Raw genomic sequence first — 18,202 nt, 5'->3', positions numbered from 1 at the left:
TTACCCTGACCCCACACGTCTTCAAGTACTGCAGTTACCTACCCTTCTGCTAGCTAAACAAAGAGTTTGAGAAGAGGAATGGGTACTTGTTCCGAATTTGCTCCACAGCTTGCTTTATTAATTTATTGCCTACTCTTGACCCTAAGGTCCCAGAGCAAGTTACAACATTAAAACACAATATTAAAAACAGTTTTAAACAACTTCCAGTCATAAAAACAAGGGGAGTCTTAAAAAATAAACATCTCAAGTGCCAAAAGCCAGGGTAAAGAGGTGCGTCTTGTATCATTTTCTAGAAGCTGTATAATGAAGGTACCAGGTGCATCTCTGTGGGGAGGGAGTTCTGTAACTTAGGGGCTCCCATAGAGAAGTCCTTTTTGCAGGCTTCTACCCCCACCCCCAAGTGTCTGAGGACAGAGGGGCCCCTCTCCCAATATCAGTGCCCAAGAGGGTCTGTAGAGAAGGATGTGGTCTTTCAGATATTAGGGGCCTGCGTCGTTTACGGCTTTAAGCACACCTGAGGACCTTGAATGGGGCCTGCAAATGAACTGGAAACCAGTGCAGGTATTCTAAAGCAGGGGTTATTTGAGATCCCTCCTTTGGTAATCCTCACAGAACTCTAGCTAGCCCAATGGTTGCCATTAATTTGATATGAACTGATTTTATAATGAATTGGTTTTAGAATGCTGTATTATTTTACTGTTGTTAGCCGCTCTGAGCCCAGCTTTGGCTGGGGAGGGCGGGATATAAATGTATTTATGCATTTATTTATTTTTGTTATTATTATTAAATAATATATTGTTATAATTATTATTATCTAAATGGGAACTGCATTTTGGACTGAGGTTTTCCAAGTGGGGAAGGGACTGGGGCTGCCAATTGAGCTCACCGTCCTTTCACGCAAAAATCAACTCCTGGTCCCCCCAAAAAGTTTATTCACTTCAGCAACCAGATTGACATACACGTTTTGCTGCTCTTCGGCGATTTGGGAACCCCTTCCTGGCCTGCTGCAGACCACCCAAGAGTTCTGACTTAACTTTTGCCTGCTCCCAGTTTAGATGAAGGAGCAGCCTCTCCCCTATGAGGAATGGTTGCAACAGACACCTTAATGGTTGTCCTTATTTTAAAACCCAGACACACACACTTAGCAAGGAGAAAGTCCCATTGAACTCCGGGAGTAGCTGTGCATAGGATTGTGGGAGGGAAGTTATTGGTTTGCTTTTGCTTTTATTGTGTACAGTAGTACCTCGGGTTAAGTACTTAATTCGTTCCAGAGGTCTGTTCTTAACCTGAAATTGTTCTTAACCTGAAGCACCACTTTAGCTAATGGGGCCTCCCTCTGCCGCTGTGCCGCTGGAGCCCGATTTCTGTTCTCATCCTGAAGCAAAGTTCTTAACCTGAGGTAATATTTCTGGGTTAGCGGAGTCTGTAACCTGAATCGTATGTAACCCGAGGTACCACTGTATTTTGCATTCTCATTCTGTATTTTTATCCTGGGGAGTTGCCCTGATGAAGGGTGGTATTATTATTTATTATTATTACTTTATTATTATTACTATTACTATTTCTGAATAAGATCTTCCTTCTTCCTGAGCCTGGGATTGTGTTGCTTGCCTGCTTAGGAGATACAAGTGGAACTGACCACTTGCCTCCTCTGTGTCCATATTTAAGGCAGGCCACTACAACCTGGAGACTTGCCTGAGCGTGGTGCTGATGTCTCTTGCGATGGTGATGGCGGGATCGGGAAACCTGAAGGTCCTCCAGCTCTGCCGCTTCATGCACAAGAAGACTGGTGGGGAGATGAACTACGGGTTCCACATGGCGCATCATATGGCTCTCGGGCTCCTCTTTTTGGGAGGGGGAAGGTAATAACGTCATTTCAAAGGGAAGCCCTTCCCCCTCAAAGCGAATATGCATATGAACATCCCAATATCTCCCTGGATATTCGTTACGTCCACAATCCTTTCTTCCCCCTTCCAAAGTAGATATTGTTGTGTTATTATCGTATACCACTTAATTGCAGTCTTGAGGTGGCCTTTGGCCTTGTTTTATTAAAACAAAAGAAGAACCACCAGCAATTTCCAGTCTTAAAGGACTCAGAAATGCAGGGAGGAGTTAAAAACACAGGAAGGTGTCTGGTAAAAATTTGAGGGGCTGAGCAATAGCGCTGTGCATCTGGTCTGGACAAATCCTGGACCCTGGACTCATTTGGCGGATCTGGAATTTGTCCTGTTCGTGCTGAGCCAACCCCAGGTCAGGTCCACCTGGAGCGATTTGCGTCTATCACAAGTGGTGGTGGGGTTTGTAAGTCAGCAAAAAGGAGGGGTGGGAGAAGGAGATGATGCAGGTGAGACTCGCTACTGGCAGGTCTCCTCCCCCCCTCCCCCACCACTGACTGCATGCTTAATTTTGGTTTAGAAGCTTAATGAAGCATTAGGCGTCTGCAATGCCTCTGTTTAGATTTGGGGGCTGAATTGGTCTGGAACCCGATTTGGATCATTGCATTGGGCCCTGAACTAAATTAGGGCTGCCTTGCATAGCCCCACAGAGCAGACATTTATTGTTAGAAATGAATATCTTTGATAACCTGCTCTTAATTTCTGCTTTGCGGGGATAAACACCAATTCCATGCTCTTTTATTGCATATACACACACACACACGTAAAGGGACCCCTGACCGTTAGGTCCAGTCGTGGCCGACTCTGGGGTTGCGGCGCTCATCTCGCTTTACTGGCCGAGGGAGCTGGCGTACAGCTTCCGGATCATGTGGCCAGCATGACTAAGCCGCTTCTGGCGAACCAGAGCAGCGCACGGAAACGCCGTTTACCTTTCCGCCGGAGCGGTACCTATTTATCTACTTGCACGTTGACGTGCTTTCAAACTGCTAGGTCGGCAGGAGCAGGGACTGAGCAACAGGAGCTCACCCCGTTGCGGGGATTCGAACCACCGACCTTCTGATCGGCAAGTCCTAGGCTCTGTGGTTTAACCCACAGTGCCACCCGTGTCCCATATATGTAGATATATACACACACACACACACAGTGGTGCCTCTGGTTGAGAACAGGATCCGTTCTGGATGCCCGTTCGCAATCTGAAAAGAACGCAACCCATGTCTACACATGCGCGGGTTGTGATTCGCCGCTTCTGCGCATGCGCGTGACATTTTGCGCAAGTGGCGAAACCCGGAAGTAACCCTTTCTGGTACTTACAGGTCAGCATGGGATGCAACCTGAAAATGCGCAACCTGAAGGAAATGTAACATGAGGTATGACTGTATATATTCTTTCTTTGCAGGTACTCACTTAGCACTTCAAATTCTTCCATTGCTGCCCTGCTTTGTGCCGTGTATCCTCACTTCCCAGTTCACAGTACGGATAACAGGTAAGGCTTAACCAGCAGGTTTGGTTAAAACAAAGAGCCTAGGAAAGCCCGGTTGGACCCAGCAACAGATAAAGCGTTCTGCACCCTGGGAGGCTTTATTTCAGTTTCCCAGTGCCTGTTGAAAGCACTTAGATCCAGGATGGAGCCTTGAAATAACCTTCCTGCAGTAACTGCACTCTTTGTATGCACAGGTATCACCTCCAGGCCTTGCGGCACCTGTATGTTCTGGCAGCAGAGCCCAGGCTCCTTGTCCCTGTGGACGTGGATACAGATACGCCTTGCTACTCACTGCTGGAGGTTACCTACAAGGTAGACTTGGTTCTGTGGGGTGAAGGGGACTTACTCAAAAGGGTGGGGGCAGAATGTACACAGTCCCTCTGAGCCAGCATGGTTGTCATGTGCTTTCTTCAGTGATGCAGGTTGACTAAAGTGTGTGGTTTATTTTGTATTTCTACCCCCCCCCCCCACCAAAGGGAACTCAGTGGTATGAGGAAACAACCGAGGAACTGATGGCACCCACTCTTCTTCCCGAACTCCACTTACTGAAGCAGGTATATGACGGAGCTTGCTTTATAGCAGCCTTCTTCAGCTGGGTCCTCTCCTGCTGTTTTGGTCTACAACTCCCATCAGCTGGGTTTGAAGCAGCCATGGTGTAATTCCAAGATGTAATGGATAGTCCCTTGGCATGCCACCTTACGACATCATAGGTTTGATATTTATTATAGAAAGTAGGGTGCGATAACATGAGAATTAGTGGAGACAGGGCTTGGGGTTAGGTTGCTCGGTTTAACAACCCTTCTTTTAAACTTGGTTTGCAAAACACACACACACCCCACTATTTTGCACCTGCAGTCCCGCTCTGGATTTCCGGTTAAGGAATGGAAAGATCATTGGTGGAATGTCATTTCAGGTGCATCTTTTGTGACATACGGAGTACAGCTCCTAGAGGTCTAATAAACCAGCCTTTCTCAACCTGTGGGTCCCCAGATGTTGTTGGACTACAACTCCCATCACCCCTAGCTAGCAAGGCCAGAGCTCAGGGATGATGGGAGTTGTAGTCCAACAACACCTGGGGACCCACAGGTTGAGAACCGCTGTAATAAACCATGCAAGTTTTGGGTCTTGAAAGGGAGGACATTAAAAGTCCCTGGGTGTGAGTGACACTGCCCATGGTGTTTTGATCCCATCCAGTATGTATAATTATTTTTACTTATGTTTCCAGATCAGAGTGAAAGGCCCCCGATACTGGGAACTGCTGATTGATTTAAGCAGAGGCACACACCATTTAAAGTAAGTAGTCATGCTGAAGCTTTTGCAGTAACCAGTATAGCAGTCCACAATTATGGTTGCACTGCAGACACACCAAAGTCCAAATTTAAGCTGCTGTTGCAATTGTTGGAAAATCTGTTTGCTTGTAGGAGTTGTCCAGTGGCTGGTGTTAAGCAGATATGCAGTTTTTAACTATATATATGTGTGTGTGTGTGTCAACCTTGACCCAGCAATTTTCTCCTATGTGTGGAACACCTGAGGATTTTTCTCATCTTCTGCAAAGCAGAAAAGATGTTTCCTCCCTTTTGCACGTGAAACTCACCTGAGATCCAACTCTGTGCCTGTTATAAAATGGATCCAGTGCAGACTGCTGGAACAAAGGTGTTACACAGTGTGGAAATTGACAGAACAGCAACAGGACTATCACACACTTCCATCTGGTTTGCGAATATATCAGCAGGGTAAAAACAGGCAATAAAATCAATTGAATTGAATAGAATAGAATTAATAGAATTGAAAACATCTAGGGCAGATAGCCAACCAGTCCCTCAAAATGGTGTTCCTACTTCAAAGAAAAGCAAGAAATCTGTCAGAGGCCTTCAAGGAAATCTAGGTTTCCCTTTTTTGAAATATTGTTTTGGGTCACTGATTAACCTTCATAGCTCCTTCCCATTTTGTGACATTTGCTCCCCGCCATTTTTTCTTGGCTTTCTCTTTTGTATTCTTCATGACAGTAGACATGCAGATATCCTTATCCGACAACTCTTAATGCATAGCTTATGGGTTCATGATGCAGCCACCTTGCTGAAGCTAAGCAGGTGTGTGTCTGGCCAGTGCCTGGATGGGAGCCCACCTGGGAACCTAATGAGTTCTATGTTGGATATAACTGTATATCAGTGGAGAAAACTCTGCAGAATAAAACAACAGTGCTTCACCTCGGCGTTTGTGGTAGGGAACTGAGTGTGGAATTTGTAATGCTTTCAGGTGTTACATGGTGCAATGATAATCTCTACTCAAGATATGTGAATTAGCATGGATAACTTCTTAATCTGAAAGAAAAAAACCTCAAACCTTCCTTTCTTCTTGCAGATCAATTCTTTCAAAAGATGGAGTACTGTATGTAAAACTGAGGGCTGGGCAGCTTTCATACAAAGAGGACCCAATGGGTTGGCGAAGCCTTTTGGCGCAGACTGTCACTCACCGGAATGTGGATGCCCGGGCGTTCAAGGTAGTCCTTATGTCCACTGTTGAGTGAAAGAAGCTGCAACAAATATAAACTATACTGTATAACATGGGTAGGCAAACTAAGGCCCAGGGGCTGGATCCGGCCCAATTGCCTTCTAAATCCGTGTTTTTACATGAGTAGAATGTATCATTTTATTTAAAATGCACCTCTGGGTTATTTGTGGGGCTTGGGAATTCGTTCATTTCCCCCCCCCCCAAAAAAATATAGTCCGGCCCCCCACAAGGTCTGAGGGACAGTGGACCAGCCCCCTGCTGAAAAAGTGTGTTGACCCCTGCAGTATATACAGCGCAAGACGAAAGGGTTTTTCGTTTTTTGCGTTGCTTCGCAAGACGATTTTCCCTATGGGAGTTTGCTTCCCTTTGAGAGAGTTTGCTTCCTTTTTTGTAAAGCCGTTAATACCCAGCGAACCCGCACTCCGCAAGACAAAAAAATCACAAGACGACAAAACTCGCGGAACGAATTAATTTCGTCTTGCGAGGCACCACTGTAACAAGCAAAAAGCGAAAAAACCTGAAATTTCCGTCAGGTTGTGAGGCCAGTGGTTATAAGGAAAAGGCCAACCTTGGAAAATTAACGCAAGCTGTGAGAGGCAGCTGTCATTCTGGTGCAAATTTCACCGGGAAGACTCCAAACGTCTCCGCGTTGGCCCCTGTGGCACCTCACGTCAGTGCAAAATGAGAAACTGACCTGCGTTGGGGGAAGTTTCAGCCGCCTGTCTCATTCTCCCCCAAAGGGCTGAGATGATACCACTTTGTTGGCTCAGCTGTACTGGTAAGGTAGCAAGATTTTCAGCTGTATGAATCTATTTTTCAGGTCAGAGCTTTTTGCTAAGGGGTAGTGTCACGGCCACCCAGGACGGGTCCCAGCTCACAAGAGACCTCACTCCGTTGCAGTTTATTTACAGGAAAAGTTTATTGAAGATTTCTGCTTCTCGTACAGTTCAGCATCGTGGCCGTACGTCTGTCACGTTAGACCGCTGAAGTCCCCTCTGACTCCTCCCCTCTTCCACACCAACTTAATAGCCTGGCTCTAGACCACCTCTTCCTCTCCTTTCTTTTCCGCAGGGTCTTCCTGCCCCCCTGGGTTCCCTCTCTCCGTGACTCGCCTGAGGCTGAATCCTCTGCCGCCTCTTCCCCCCTCCTTCTGGCTTTAGGGCCGGGCTCCTCCCCTGAGCTCTCTCCACTTCCGCGCGCCTCTACGTTTGAACTTGGCGCGCGTACGTTGCTGCTGACCTTTCTTTCGACCGCTACACCACCCCTTGTTCTGCTCTCCACCCTTTCCGGCTGAACACCTTGCTCCAACCCCCTTTCTCTGTTCTCTCCTAATCCTGCTCCCTCCGAGAGGCTGACGACTCCACCCCCTTTACTCCGTTCCGGCTGAGACGCCTCTTGCTGCGTCTGTCTTCCACTGGGCTCCTCTCCGCTTCTCCCTTCTCCTCCCTTTTGCTTGATTAAGGTAACCCCCTTTTGAGAATCCTCTGACTCGCTGCTCAGACTCGTGGATTCCCTCAGAATTCCGTCATCTTCTTCCTCATCCTTCTGCCCCTCCTCCCACTCGCTCTCCGTCTCCTCTGTCATCTCCTCCTCTCTCCCAGAAACCCTGACATCCATCCCCCCCTCGAAGCCCCCCCTTCCCCCCTCCCGCTCGCCGGGTGCAGGTTGAGGAAAACGTGGTTCTTCCGGGGTCGGTTCAGGATACAAGTTGTCCACTTCAACGTTCTCCTCTGTCATCTCCGTATATGTGTGTTCGAACTCGGGTTCCCCACCCACAGACATTACAGTCTCTTCCTCCATCACTGCTTCTCCTGGCGCTGCCTGCCAAGGACCTACCATCCATCTCTGACTCCATGCCTCCCTTGGCTGATCCACCCACCAACAAGGGCCTGTCTCCTCCCCCCCCAGTCTCGGATCCCTGGTCGGGCTTGTTTCGGGCGTATGGCCCTCGGGTGAGGAGAAACCCTCGAACGTGCTGTCTGACAAAGTGGGCGTGAAAAGCCAATCATCAAAATACTCCTCGGGCATGGGCTTGTGCGGAAAAAGTGCATGGAACTCCTCCTTCAACAGGGGTTCGTCCAACGCGTAACCCGGCACCCAGCTATTGGCAGAGGCCGGAGTGCCTTCCCTGGCTAGAAAATATTCAACTCCCTCCTCCCCCCATCTCGAGTCCAGTATCTCTGTGACCTCGTTAAGAGGTTCTGGTCTTGGCGATTCCCCCCCCTCAGGCGCCCTCCTACGTGGCTCTAGGAGTGCTCCTGACTCTTGAAACCTGTGTGGGGTTTTGTAGGGAGTGAGCACCGACCTATGAAAGACCGGGTGCACCCTGGAACCCTCCGGAAGGGCTAGACGAAAAGCCACCGGATTGATCTTAGCCTCAACTTGATATGGCCCTAGCTGCCTGTGTCCTAACTTCTTCTTGGCCAATGACCTGGCCGGCATCGCGTGGGCTGCTAACCACACCCAGTCCCCAATCTGGATGTCCTCTCCCGCCCTCCTGTGCTTATCGGCCTGCACCTTATACGCCTGTTTTGCCAGCTCCAAATGTCTCCGCAGCTCCTCGTGCACCTCTTGCAACTCCGCTGCAAACTGGTCGGCATCTTGAGGCCCCCCCCCTCCTGGTGCCGCAAATCTCGGGAAGGTTCTGGGATGACGGCCATTGTTCGCGAAGAAAGGCGTCACCCCGGTGGATGCGTGTTTCGTGTTGTTGTAGGCGAATTCAGCCATCGGCAGATAGTCCACCCACGCCGCAGGTCGCTGGTTGGCGTAGCACCGCAGGTACTGCTGCATGATCGCGTTGACCCTCTCCGCTTGACCGTTGGTTTGTGGATGTCTCGCCGATGTCAGGTTGATTTTGACGTGCAAGATGCCCAGAAGCTTTCGCCAGAAAGTGGAAACAAACTGGCGCCCCCTGTCGGACAAGACGGACTGCGGAAGTCCATGCACTCTGAAGACGTGATCGATGAAGAGCTTTGCGGTCTGTTCTGCCGTCGCCACCTTGGCACAAGGGATGAAATGCGCCATCTTGGTGAACAAGTCCACCACCACTAACACCGCCGTCTTACCTCTGGAGCTGGGCAGGTCCGTAACAAAGTCCAACGCTACCCTCTCCCACGGTTGCTGCGGTGTCTCCAGCGGTTCTAGCAATCCCGCCTGCTTCTGGTGCACTGGTTTGGACCTCTGGCAGATATCACACCTGGCGACGTAGTCCGCCACCTCTCCTCTCATCTGGGGCCACCAAAAGTCTCTAGCCACCAACTCCATCGTCTTCTCTTTGCCGAAATGGCCTGCACTAGGGGCGTCATGCAATTGTTGCAGAACCTTGGCTCGAAGATCGTCGGTGGGCACGTAAAGGGCACCCTTACGAGTCAAAAGTCCATCTTGCAATTGGAACTCATCGTTGTCTCGCGACCCTCCGCGTAGCTCCTCCATCTTGGACTGTGCAAACTGATCCCTTTGCAACGCGCGTCGCACCGCGTCCAGGTCGACTGCGATGGTAGCGCACGTCCACGCCTGCGGTGCGAAAATGTGCTTTGCTGCGATTGGAGCTGCTTCCTCCAAGTATTGCGGCTTTCGGGACAGCGCGTCTGCAATAACATTGGAGTCTCCTGGGATGTATTCTATTTTGAAGTCGAAATCCGCAAAGAACTCCGCCCAGCGCATGTGTCGCTGGGTCTGTAACTTAGCCGTCCGCCAATACTCTAAGTTCTTGTGATCCGTGCGGACTTGCACCGTGTGCTTGGCTCCTATTAAGAAGTGTCGCCACGCTTTGAAAGCTGCATGAATGGCCAACAACTCCCTGTCCCATATGGTATAATTGCGCTCCGTCTTGCTGAGCTTCCGGGAGTAGAACGCACCCGGTCTCCAGTTGCCTTGTGAATCCTCTTGCAAAAGAACGGCCCCAACCGCTCTGTCTGACGCATCGGTCTCTACCCGCATGGGTCTGCCGGGATTCACGTGGAGCAGCTGCTCTTCGGAGGCGAAAAGACCTTTAAGCGTCCGGAAGGACCGCTCCGCTTGTTCGGTCCAGACGAACTTCTTCTTCTTGGAACTGAGGGTGTCAGTGATAGCCGCCGTCGCGTTCGCAAAACCTTTAATAAACTTGCGGTAAAAATTGGCAAAGCCGATGAACCTCTGGACCTCTTTCCGATTTCGAGGGCTTTTCCAGTCCAACAGCGCTTGAACCTTAGCCCTGTCCATGGCCAGTCCCTCGTCGGACAACTTGTAGCCAAGGAAATCAACCTCTCTGACATCAAACTGGCATTTTTCCAACTTGACGTACAACCTGTGGTCCTTCAGCCTCTGCAGGACCTCCCTCACGTCCTTATCGTGATCCTCCGGCGATTCCGAGAAAATCAGGATATCGTCGAGAAAGCAGACACACTTCTTGTAGAGGAGACCTGCTAGCACGTGGTGCATAAATGCTTGAAAAACGTGGCTGCCATTTTGGAGACCGAAAGGCATGACTCTGTATTCGTATGTGCCCAGAGGGGTGAACATGGCGGTCTTCCACTCATCTCCTTTCCGGATGCGGATGAGATTGTAAGCTCCACGTAGGTCCAGCTTGGTGAAAATCTTGCCCCTCCTGACGGTCGCTAAAAGGTCGTCAATCTTGGGCATGGGGAAAGCTTTGGGCTTAGTCAAGCTGTTTATGAACCTGTAATCCACTATAAGCCTTTTTTGGGGCGTGTTTTTCTTCTTCACAAAGAACACAGGGCTGCCACCCGCTGCTTTAGATTCCTGGATGAAACCTCGCTTGAGGTTATGGTCTATGAACTCCCGAAGCTCTTGCATCTCGTCTTCCGACATGGAGTACAGCTTGGCAGCAGGCAGTTGCGCCCCTGGCACTAAATCAATCGCGCAGTCGTAAGGTCTGTGAGGCGGCAACTTGTCAGCTTCCTTCTCACAGAAAACCTCCAAGAAGTCCTGGTACTTGTGAGGCACTGTTTGCACCATACCCAGATGCAACTGCTGCTCGGCTTCTCCTCCCTGATCGGTCTGAAAGCAATGCTGAGCACAATACGATGAACAAAAGGTGATCTGCCGCTGGTACCACGCAACCGCGGGACTGTGCCTCTCCAGCCAACTCATGCCTAACACGATGGGCGTGTCCGATAAGTGGGTGACATTGAAACTAATAAGTTCTCGATGGTTGCCAATCTGCATCATCATGGGAGGGGTTTGCTGCACCACTTGCCCCCCCAGCAACTTCCTGCCGTCTACCGTGACCACGTTTAGAGGCGTCGTTGCAGGCAGGAGCGCCATGTTGTGCTGCTTAACGAACTGCAGTCCCACGAAGTCGGCGTTGCTTCCCGAATCGATCGTTATTGGAACCTCGAGGAGTCTCCCATCAGGCAACTGGAGTGTTGCTGTGAGCAGAACTGCCGGTCTGGGAGGCAAAGGGTCCACGCTCTGCAGTGATGCTGGGGGCTTGTCTACAGATCCGCCTGGCTGAGCCCCAGTAGCTCTGCTTCCAGCCAGGCATTGTCGTTTCCCTGAAGCTGCTCCCCTGGTTGCACCTCTGCTGTTACAGTTGCCAGTGCTGCAGTGTGCTTCTGGAGCCTCTGGGGGCACTCTTTCGCCATATGGTGCGCACTGTCACAGATGTAACACTTCCTGGTTCCTCTAGGAGGCTTCGCTTTGGCTGCACCAGGGACAGGGCTCTGGGATGGCTTCTGAGCCCTAGCACCACCAATCTCCATTGGCTCCTCGCTGTCCTTCCCCATTGGCGAGGGGTGCGCACGGCTGAAATCCCTGTGCACAAAAGGGAGAGTCCTCGCTTGCGCACGCGCTTGGGGCCCGTCCTCCTCGTGCCACGGACGTCCCTCATGTCGAATTCCAATAGCTAAAGCCCGTTGCACCACGTCTTCTAGGGTCTGGGGTCTGTCCCCCCTAGCGATCTCATCCTTGATGGGGGGGCTCAATCCCTCCCAAAAAAGATCTCTGACCGGCTTACTGTCCTTTGGCCAATCTAAGGCGGTGAGCAATGCAAAAAATTTAGAGTGGTATTGGCGCACAGTCGCTTTCCCCTGCCTCAGCCCGTGCATTTGACGGCGCGCAATGTCCACATCCACAGAGGATTGAAAACAAGAATCCATCGCTTTGATGAACGCAGTTGAATTGCGACGGGCCGGTCCATCTTCGCGCCACAGATTGCGTAGCCAAGCCCTGGCCTCCCCATGCAGGTGCGAAACAATGAACCCCACTTTCTCCTCCTCATCTTTAAAATCGTGACGGAGTAAATGCAGTGCATATACGACGTCCGCTCTGAAATTGGGATAGTCTTGCAAGTTGCCATTAAAATGCGGAACCAGGGCACCCCCCCTCCGTCCAAGCGCAATGCCCTCCGCTCTGGAACCTGGGGCCCCCGCCCTGTCCGCGTGTTCCCACCTTGCCTGCAAATCCTGGCACGTCTTCTCCAAGTCGTCATTCTTCTTCTGCGAAGCAATGACTGCCGATGTGAGAGCGGTAACCTGATCCCGCAGTGCAACCAGCTGCTCCTCAGCGCTCATGGCTGCTCCCGTTCGTGAGCTTCGCAAAAAAAATTTTTTGCTTTCGGAGAGGGGACTTACTGTCACGGCCACCCAGGACGGGTCCCAGCTCACAAGAGACCTCACTCCGTTGCAGTTTATTTACAGGAAAAGTTTATTGAAGATTTCTGCTTCTCGTACAGTTCAGCATCGTGGCCGTACGTCTGTCACGTTAGACCGCTGAAGTCCCCTCTGACTCCTCCCCTCTTCCACACCAACTTAATAGCCTGGCTCTAGACCACCTCTTCCTCTCCTTTCTTTTCCGCAGGGTCTTCCTGCCCCCCTGGGTTCCCTCTCTCCGTGACTCGCCTGAGGCTGAATCCTCTGCCGCCTCTTCCCCCCTCCTTCTGGCTTTAGGGCCGGGCTCCTCCCCTGAGCTCTCTCCACTTCCGCGCGCCTCTACGTTTGAACTTGGCGCGCGTACGTTGCTGCTGACCTTTCTTTCGACCGCTACACCACCCCTTGTTCTGCTCTCCACCCTTTCCGGCTGAACACCTTGCTCCAACCCCCTTTCTCTGTTCTCTCCTAATCCTGCTCCCTCCGAGAGGCTGACGACTCCACCCCCTTTACTCCGTTCCGGCTGAGACGCCTCTTGCTGCGTCTGTCTTCCACTGGGCTCCTCTCCGCTTCTCCCTTCTCCTCCCTTTTGCTTGATTAAGGTAACCCCCTTTTGAGAATCCTCTGACTCGCTGCTCAGACTCGTGGATTCCCTCAGAATTCCGTCATCTTCTTCCTCATCCTTCTGCCCCTCCTCCCACTCGCTCTCCGTCTCCTCTGTCATCTCCTCCTCTCTCCCAGAAACCCTGACAGGTAGTATTATCTCCATTACATTTTTTTCCAAGAAGGCTGGATCATTTGTCTGGGAGGTGGCAGCCTGCAGAGAGGAAGGGTTGTATGAATTGCACTTTCCCCATGAACCGCAAAGAAGGAAACAATCCTTAATTTTAAATGTCACCTTCCTTTTCAGCCAGAAGCTATTTCTGCTTTTACATCTGATCCTGCGCTGCTTTCATTCGCTGACTATTTCTGCAAACCGGCTGCAAACACGGGGCAAGTAAGTTGTCAGGTGCAAAACCTAGCTTAAAAAAAATATTAAAAGGCAGGCTTCGGCAGATCCAACGCGAAACTCCACTGTCAGAGACAGCATGCCTGCAAATGCCCAATTGCTGGGTATTATTGTAAGGCTTTGGGAAGACTAGAGTATCCTGGTTTTGCACAGGAGGAATTTAAAAATAAAAGAACGTATGGGTGGGACTATTCGCATTCTAGTTGACAAAATCAGGCTCTCCAAAGTTTAATTAAAGTACCAGCAGAGTAGGCAGTATGCCAGTGTGGGCAGCTTGCCAGGGAACCAGATGCCAGGGAACCAGGCAGAGGGCCTTCTCGGTAGTGGCGCCTGCCCTGTGGAACGCCCTCCCATTGGATGTCAACGAGATAAACAACTATCTGATGTTCAGAAGATGTCTGAAGGCAGCCCTGTTTAGGGAAGTTTTTAATAACTGATGTTTTAATGTATTTTTAATCTTTGTTGGAAGCCACCCAGAGTGGCTGGGGAAACCCAGCCAGATGGGCTGGGTATAAATAATAAATTATTACTATTATTATTATTAGAGGGATGCGGGTGGCGCTGTGGGTTAAACCACAGAGCCTAGGACTTGCCAATCAGAAGGTTGGCGGTTTGAATCCCCGCAACGGGGTGAGCTCCCGTTGCTTGGTCCCTGCTCCTGCCAACCTAGCAGTTCAAAAGCATGTCAAGTGCAAGTAGATAAACAGGTACCGCTCCGGGGGGAAGGTAAACGGTGTTTCCGTGCGCTGCTCTAGTTCGCCAGAAGCGGCTTAGTCATGCCGGCCACATGACCCGGAAGCTGTATGCTGGCTCCCTTGGCCAATAAAGCGAGATGAGCACCGCAACCCCAGAGTCAATCACGACCTTTATTATTGTTGTTGTTGTTGTTGTTATTATTGGATTCCATCAGCCTTAGCCAGCAAGACCAATGGTCAGTGGCAATAGGAGTTATATTCCAGCAACATCTGGCTCCCCACCCACTGCAACATGTACCTCTTTTTCATTTTTTTAGAAACAGGAAGTGTTCGACCTTTTCTCTTCTATCCTGTACGAATGTGTTACTCAAGAAAATCCCGAAATGTTGCCGGCTTACATCGCCATTGACCAGGTAAAAGCATGCTGCGCAATCCTTTTCATTTCAGCAAACTGTTGCTTATTTTCCTGCTGGTTTTTGCCCGTTAAGAAAGCAAAGACGAAAAGCCTATTGCATTTGTACTCGCAATATATCTTGATTTTTAACCTGTGGAAACGTGTCTGCATGAACGAGTAGTCGTAGCAGATTCATGGCACCTTGTGACACTGATCTTGCAAGCTCCCCCTAATCTTGCTTTCTGATTATGTAAGTCTCTAAACGACTCATTTTATAAACTAGTTTTCTGTAGCTCCAACAGTATTGAGTTAATTCAAGCTCCTTTTCCTTTTCCGCTAGGCTGTGAGAAGACTGGAAAAAAGAGAAATGTCAGAGACATTTGACTTGTGGCAGATAAAGTTGGTTCTAGAATTTTTCAATTCCAGAAGTCACCAGGAGAGAATGAGAAAAAATCCACACCGGGGCCTTTTTATGAACTCTGAGTTTTTACCTGTGATTAAGTGTTCCATCGATAATACCTTGGATCAGTGGCTGCAAGGTAAAAATAGCAGAGGATTTACTGCTAAATGAAGCAAGTTCTGTTCAGCTGGCAGATATGACTCTCCTCTTAATGGCAACATAGACCATGAATTCCTAAGACCATGAATTTCTGCCCCCAAATGAACCGATGTTCATTTGTAATCTCTAGTAAGGTTTTTGTGCGTGTGTGCGCAAGCCAGAAAGTCTTAAAACGATTCGGTTCTTACCGTGATTTGAAGCCGTTCCAAAAATAAAAACATCTGGCTCTGTATGGGCTGAATCCAGTTAAGTCATTGTGCGAGCCAAATAACTTCCACGTGGTCAGTGGAACTTCCTCTCCCTCTATTCCCCTTGAAGCAAAGTTCTGAACCCGAGGTACTATTTCTGGGTTAGCGGAGTCTGTAACCTGAAGCGTATGTAACCTGAAGCATATGTAACCCGAGGTACCACTGTAAAACCAATAGACAATCTCAAAAACAAAACAAAAATGCAAACCAATTTTCTTAACACTGCTTTTTTTTATATTGCTGCTAATAGTTTTTTTTTTTTTTAAAAAAAAACCAGCTTCAACATTAGGAAATTTAAAACAAAAACAAAAGCATTTTGTCTTCATCAGCTAATTTCAGTTATTTCCTGGGTGGAATCGGCCCGAGAACCACTTAAGAATAGATAATATTTCTCTCTCTCTGGGCATTGTATATAAGGGGCAAATCAGCAGTTAGTGAGTGCATGATATCCTTGAGCTGGTTGCATTCATAGATGCCCTTGCTTGTCAGAACCTTGAACCAGGAACATTCCACACTGCAACATTTTGCTGCGCTTCCATCTGCTAAATCTGAGCTTCACCTCTCTTGTGTGTTGCAGCTGGAGGCGACATCTGCTTGCACTCCTATTTAAGTGGACAGCCAACCGACGAATCTCAGCTAAGTATATTGGCTTGCTTCCTCATATATCATTCTGTTCCAACACCGGCACAGCTGCTAGCTGGAGGCTTGGAAGGTAAGATTAAAACCCAGCTCTTAATCACGATTTATTGGGGGCGGGGAAAGAACACAGAAAACCATGGATTACCAACACTGTACAAAAATGCAAAAGTTGGTCCATCTCAACCTAAGCCTAATCTTATAATTGTAGCGTTGGGAGGGAACCCAAGGGTCATCTAGTCCAACCCCCTGCAATGAAGGAATCGGAGCCACCCAGAGATGTTGGAAACTGAATATGGGTCTTTTTCCGTGCAAGCCTTGTGCTCTGCTCCTGAGCTTCAGCCTCTCAATAAATTGCAATATGTTCATTTGGCCAACACGCGGTTGCTCTCTTTAGTAGTACTTTACCAGTTGTAAGGAACAAGAAGGCAGGAGCTGAATAAATAACAATGATAATAATATAACAAAATGAGTTTATGGCAGTGCAAATAATAATAATAATAATAATAATAATATTTATACTCCATCCATCTGGCTAGGTTTCCCCAGCCACTCTGGGCAGCTTCCAGCAGAATATAAAAACATAATAAAATGTAAAATGCAGCGACATATTTTATACACACAACAGGTACATCCTCTAGAATAAAACAGCTTACTAGGGAAATGCTGAAATTGCCCTTCGGGGCGCCTCAGGGTCAATTTTTTATGGTATCCGAAATCTCAGTTGTACGGGTCTATGTATATATCTCAATTTTAACTCATGAGCTATTGCTGCAATCTGCTCCAATTGTATATTTTATCTTTATGAACGCTGTTTTTATTGTGTTATGTTATGTGAGCTGGTCTTTGACCGTAATAAATTATCTGTCTATCTATAACACAACAGGTATGAACTGTTCTGTGCTGAAGCAGAGTTTCTGCATCTAAAATGCATTGTTTTGGTATATTTGTTCTACTTGAAGGTGTAATCATCCCCCCCCTTCTCTTTTATCCTTCTAGGTTGCACAACCTTCTCTGAGTTGCTGTTGAAATTCAAGCCCCTGGGAATGCCAGTCCGTGCCCTTCTAAGACTCGCCCCTCTGTTGCTGGGGAATCCACAGGCAATGTTTTTGTGAAAGCAATAACTTGAATTTGACACAACCGAGCGACCAAAACGCCAGTATCCATTTAGCATTTGACATCGGTCGAAAGATGCACTGATGAAGTCAGACTTTGCTTTCTAAGTTTACAAACTTCTTCCTCGGCGTTTTCCATTCCCTTTTTATGTTTTGAGAGTGATTAAAAAAAAGAGAGAGCTTTATATATTGTTGGACGGTTTACATGCCCGTGCTAATGAATATGTTTACTTTTTGTAAATAAAGCTTGTTTGCCAAAAGAGAGAGAGAGAGAGAGAAATATTGATGATGAACTGGGAAAATAAACCACCTGGAATCAATTTGTCAACAGCTCTTTTTGACACGGCATCTTTGAACTAGCAGCGCTACGTTGGCCGTTTCTTCTAAATGTTGCGCTTTGAATCTCCAGGTGGGAGAAACACACAGAGCTCAGCTCAGTGCCTTCTTTGAAGTCACCTTTGCACATATATTTCCAAAGTCTGATCGCTCAAAACAAGCAAAACCTATAGTATACTACTACTGCCATGCATATTCCTTCAGTATAGAATGGTAGTGAGGGTGAGAGTGCTGGCTATCCATCAGATCCATGCACTTTCAGAGAGGAACTATATGTTACAAGAAACACAGGGGTGCCAATGAAAATTCTAGCCCTGTGCCGCTTCGACTTTCTTCCAACCCACCCAGTAATACAGTTTTCCTTATGTTGTGATCTGCTTAGTTATTTATAAAATTTATAAAATTAGCCACCTTTTTCAGTATAGCCCACCCAAGGTGGTTTTTAAAAGTACAGTGGTACTTCGGGTTAAGAACTTAATTTGTTCTGGAGGTCCGTTCTTAACCTGAAACTGTTCTTAACCTGAAGCACCACTTTAGCTAATGGGGCCTCCTGCTGCCGCTGCGCCACCGGAGCATGATTTCTGTTCTCATCCTGAAGCAAAGTTCTTAACCCGAGGTACTATTTCTGGGTTAGCGGAGTCTGTAACCTGAAGCGTATGTAACCTGAGGTACCACTGTATAAAACAGTGGGTGGAATTCAACTTAGTGCTAAGATGTGGGGGGAACAGTCTGTTTGT

The 18,202-nt window shown here is 48.5% G+C and overlaps 1 protein-coding gene across 6 annotated transcripts in view; it reads left to right on the top strand.

Moving 5' to 3' along the window:
- The window catches only part of ANAPC1 (anaphase promoting complex subunit 1), a 61,940-nt gene extending 44,491 nt beyond the window's left edge, over positions 1–17,449 (top strand). For all 6 annotated transcript variants that reach the window (XM_081903633.1, XM_081903632.1, XM_081903634.1 and 3 more), the window contains exons 38-48: positions 1,669–1,862; positions 3,292–3,378; positions 3,570–3,687; positions 3,852–3,929; positions 4,601–4,668; positions 5,737–5,875; positions 13,384–13,470; positions 14,495–14,590; positions 14,912–15,110; positions 15,956–16,090; positions 17,014–17,449. In XM_081903633.1, the coding sequence (XP_081759759.1) occupies positions 1,669–1,862; positions 3,292–3,378; positions 3,570–3,687; positions 3,852–3,929; positions 4,601–4,668; positions 5,737–5,875; positions 13,384–13,470; positions 14,495–14,590; positions 14,912–15,110; positions 15,956–16,090; positions 17,014–17,129 (1,317 nt within the window). In that variant the 3' untranslated portion in view covers positions 17,130–17,449. The remainder of the gene's footprint in view (positions 1–1,668; positions 1,863–3,291; positions 3,379–3,569; positions 3,688–3,851; positions 3,930–4,600; positions 4,669–5,736; positions 5,876–13,383; positions 13,471–14,494; positions 14,591–14,911; positions 15,111–15,955; positions 16,091–17,013) is intronic.
- Positions 17,450–18,202: the final 753 nt, after the last annotated feature.

The sequence above is a fragment of the Podarcis melisellensis genome (genome assembly GCF_964234715.1).
Source record: "Podarcis melisellensis genome assembly, chromosome: 3".
NCBI lineage: Eukaryota > Metazoa > Chordata > Lepidosauria > Squamata > Lacertidae > Podarcis > Podarcis melisellensis.
The sequence above is the reverse complement of the archived record's forward strand: the minus strand, read 5'-3'. Positions and strand labels throughout refer to the sequence as shown.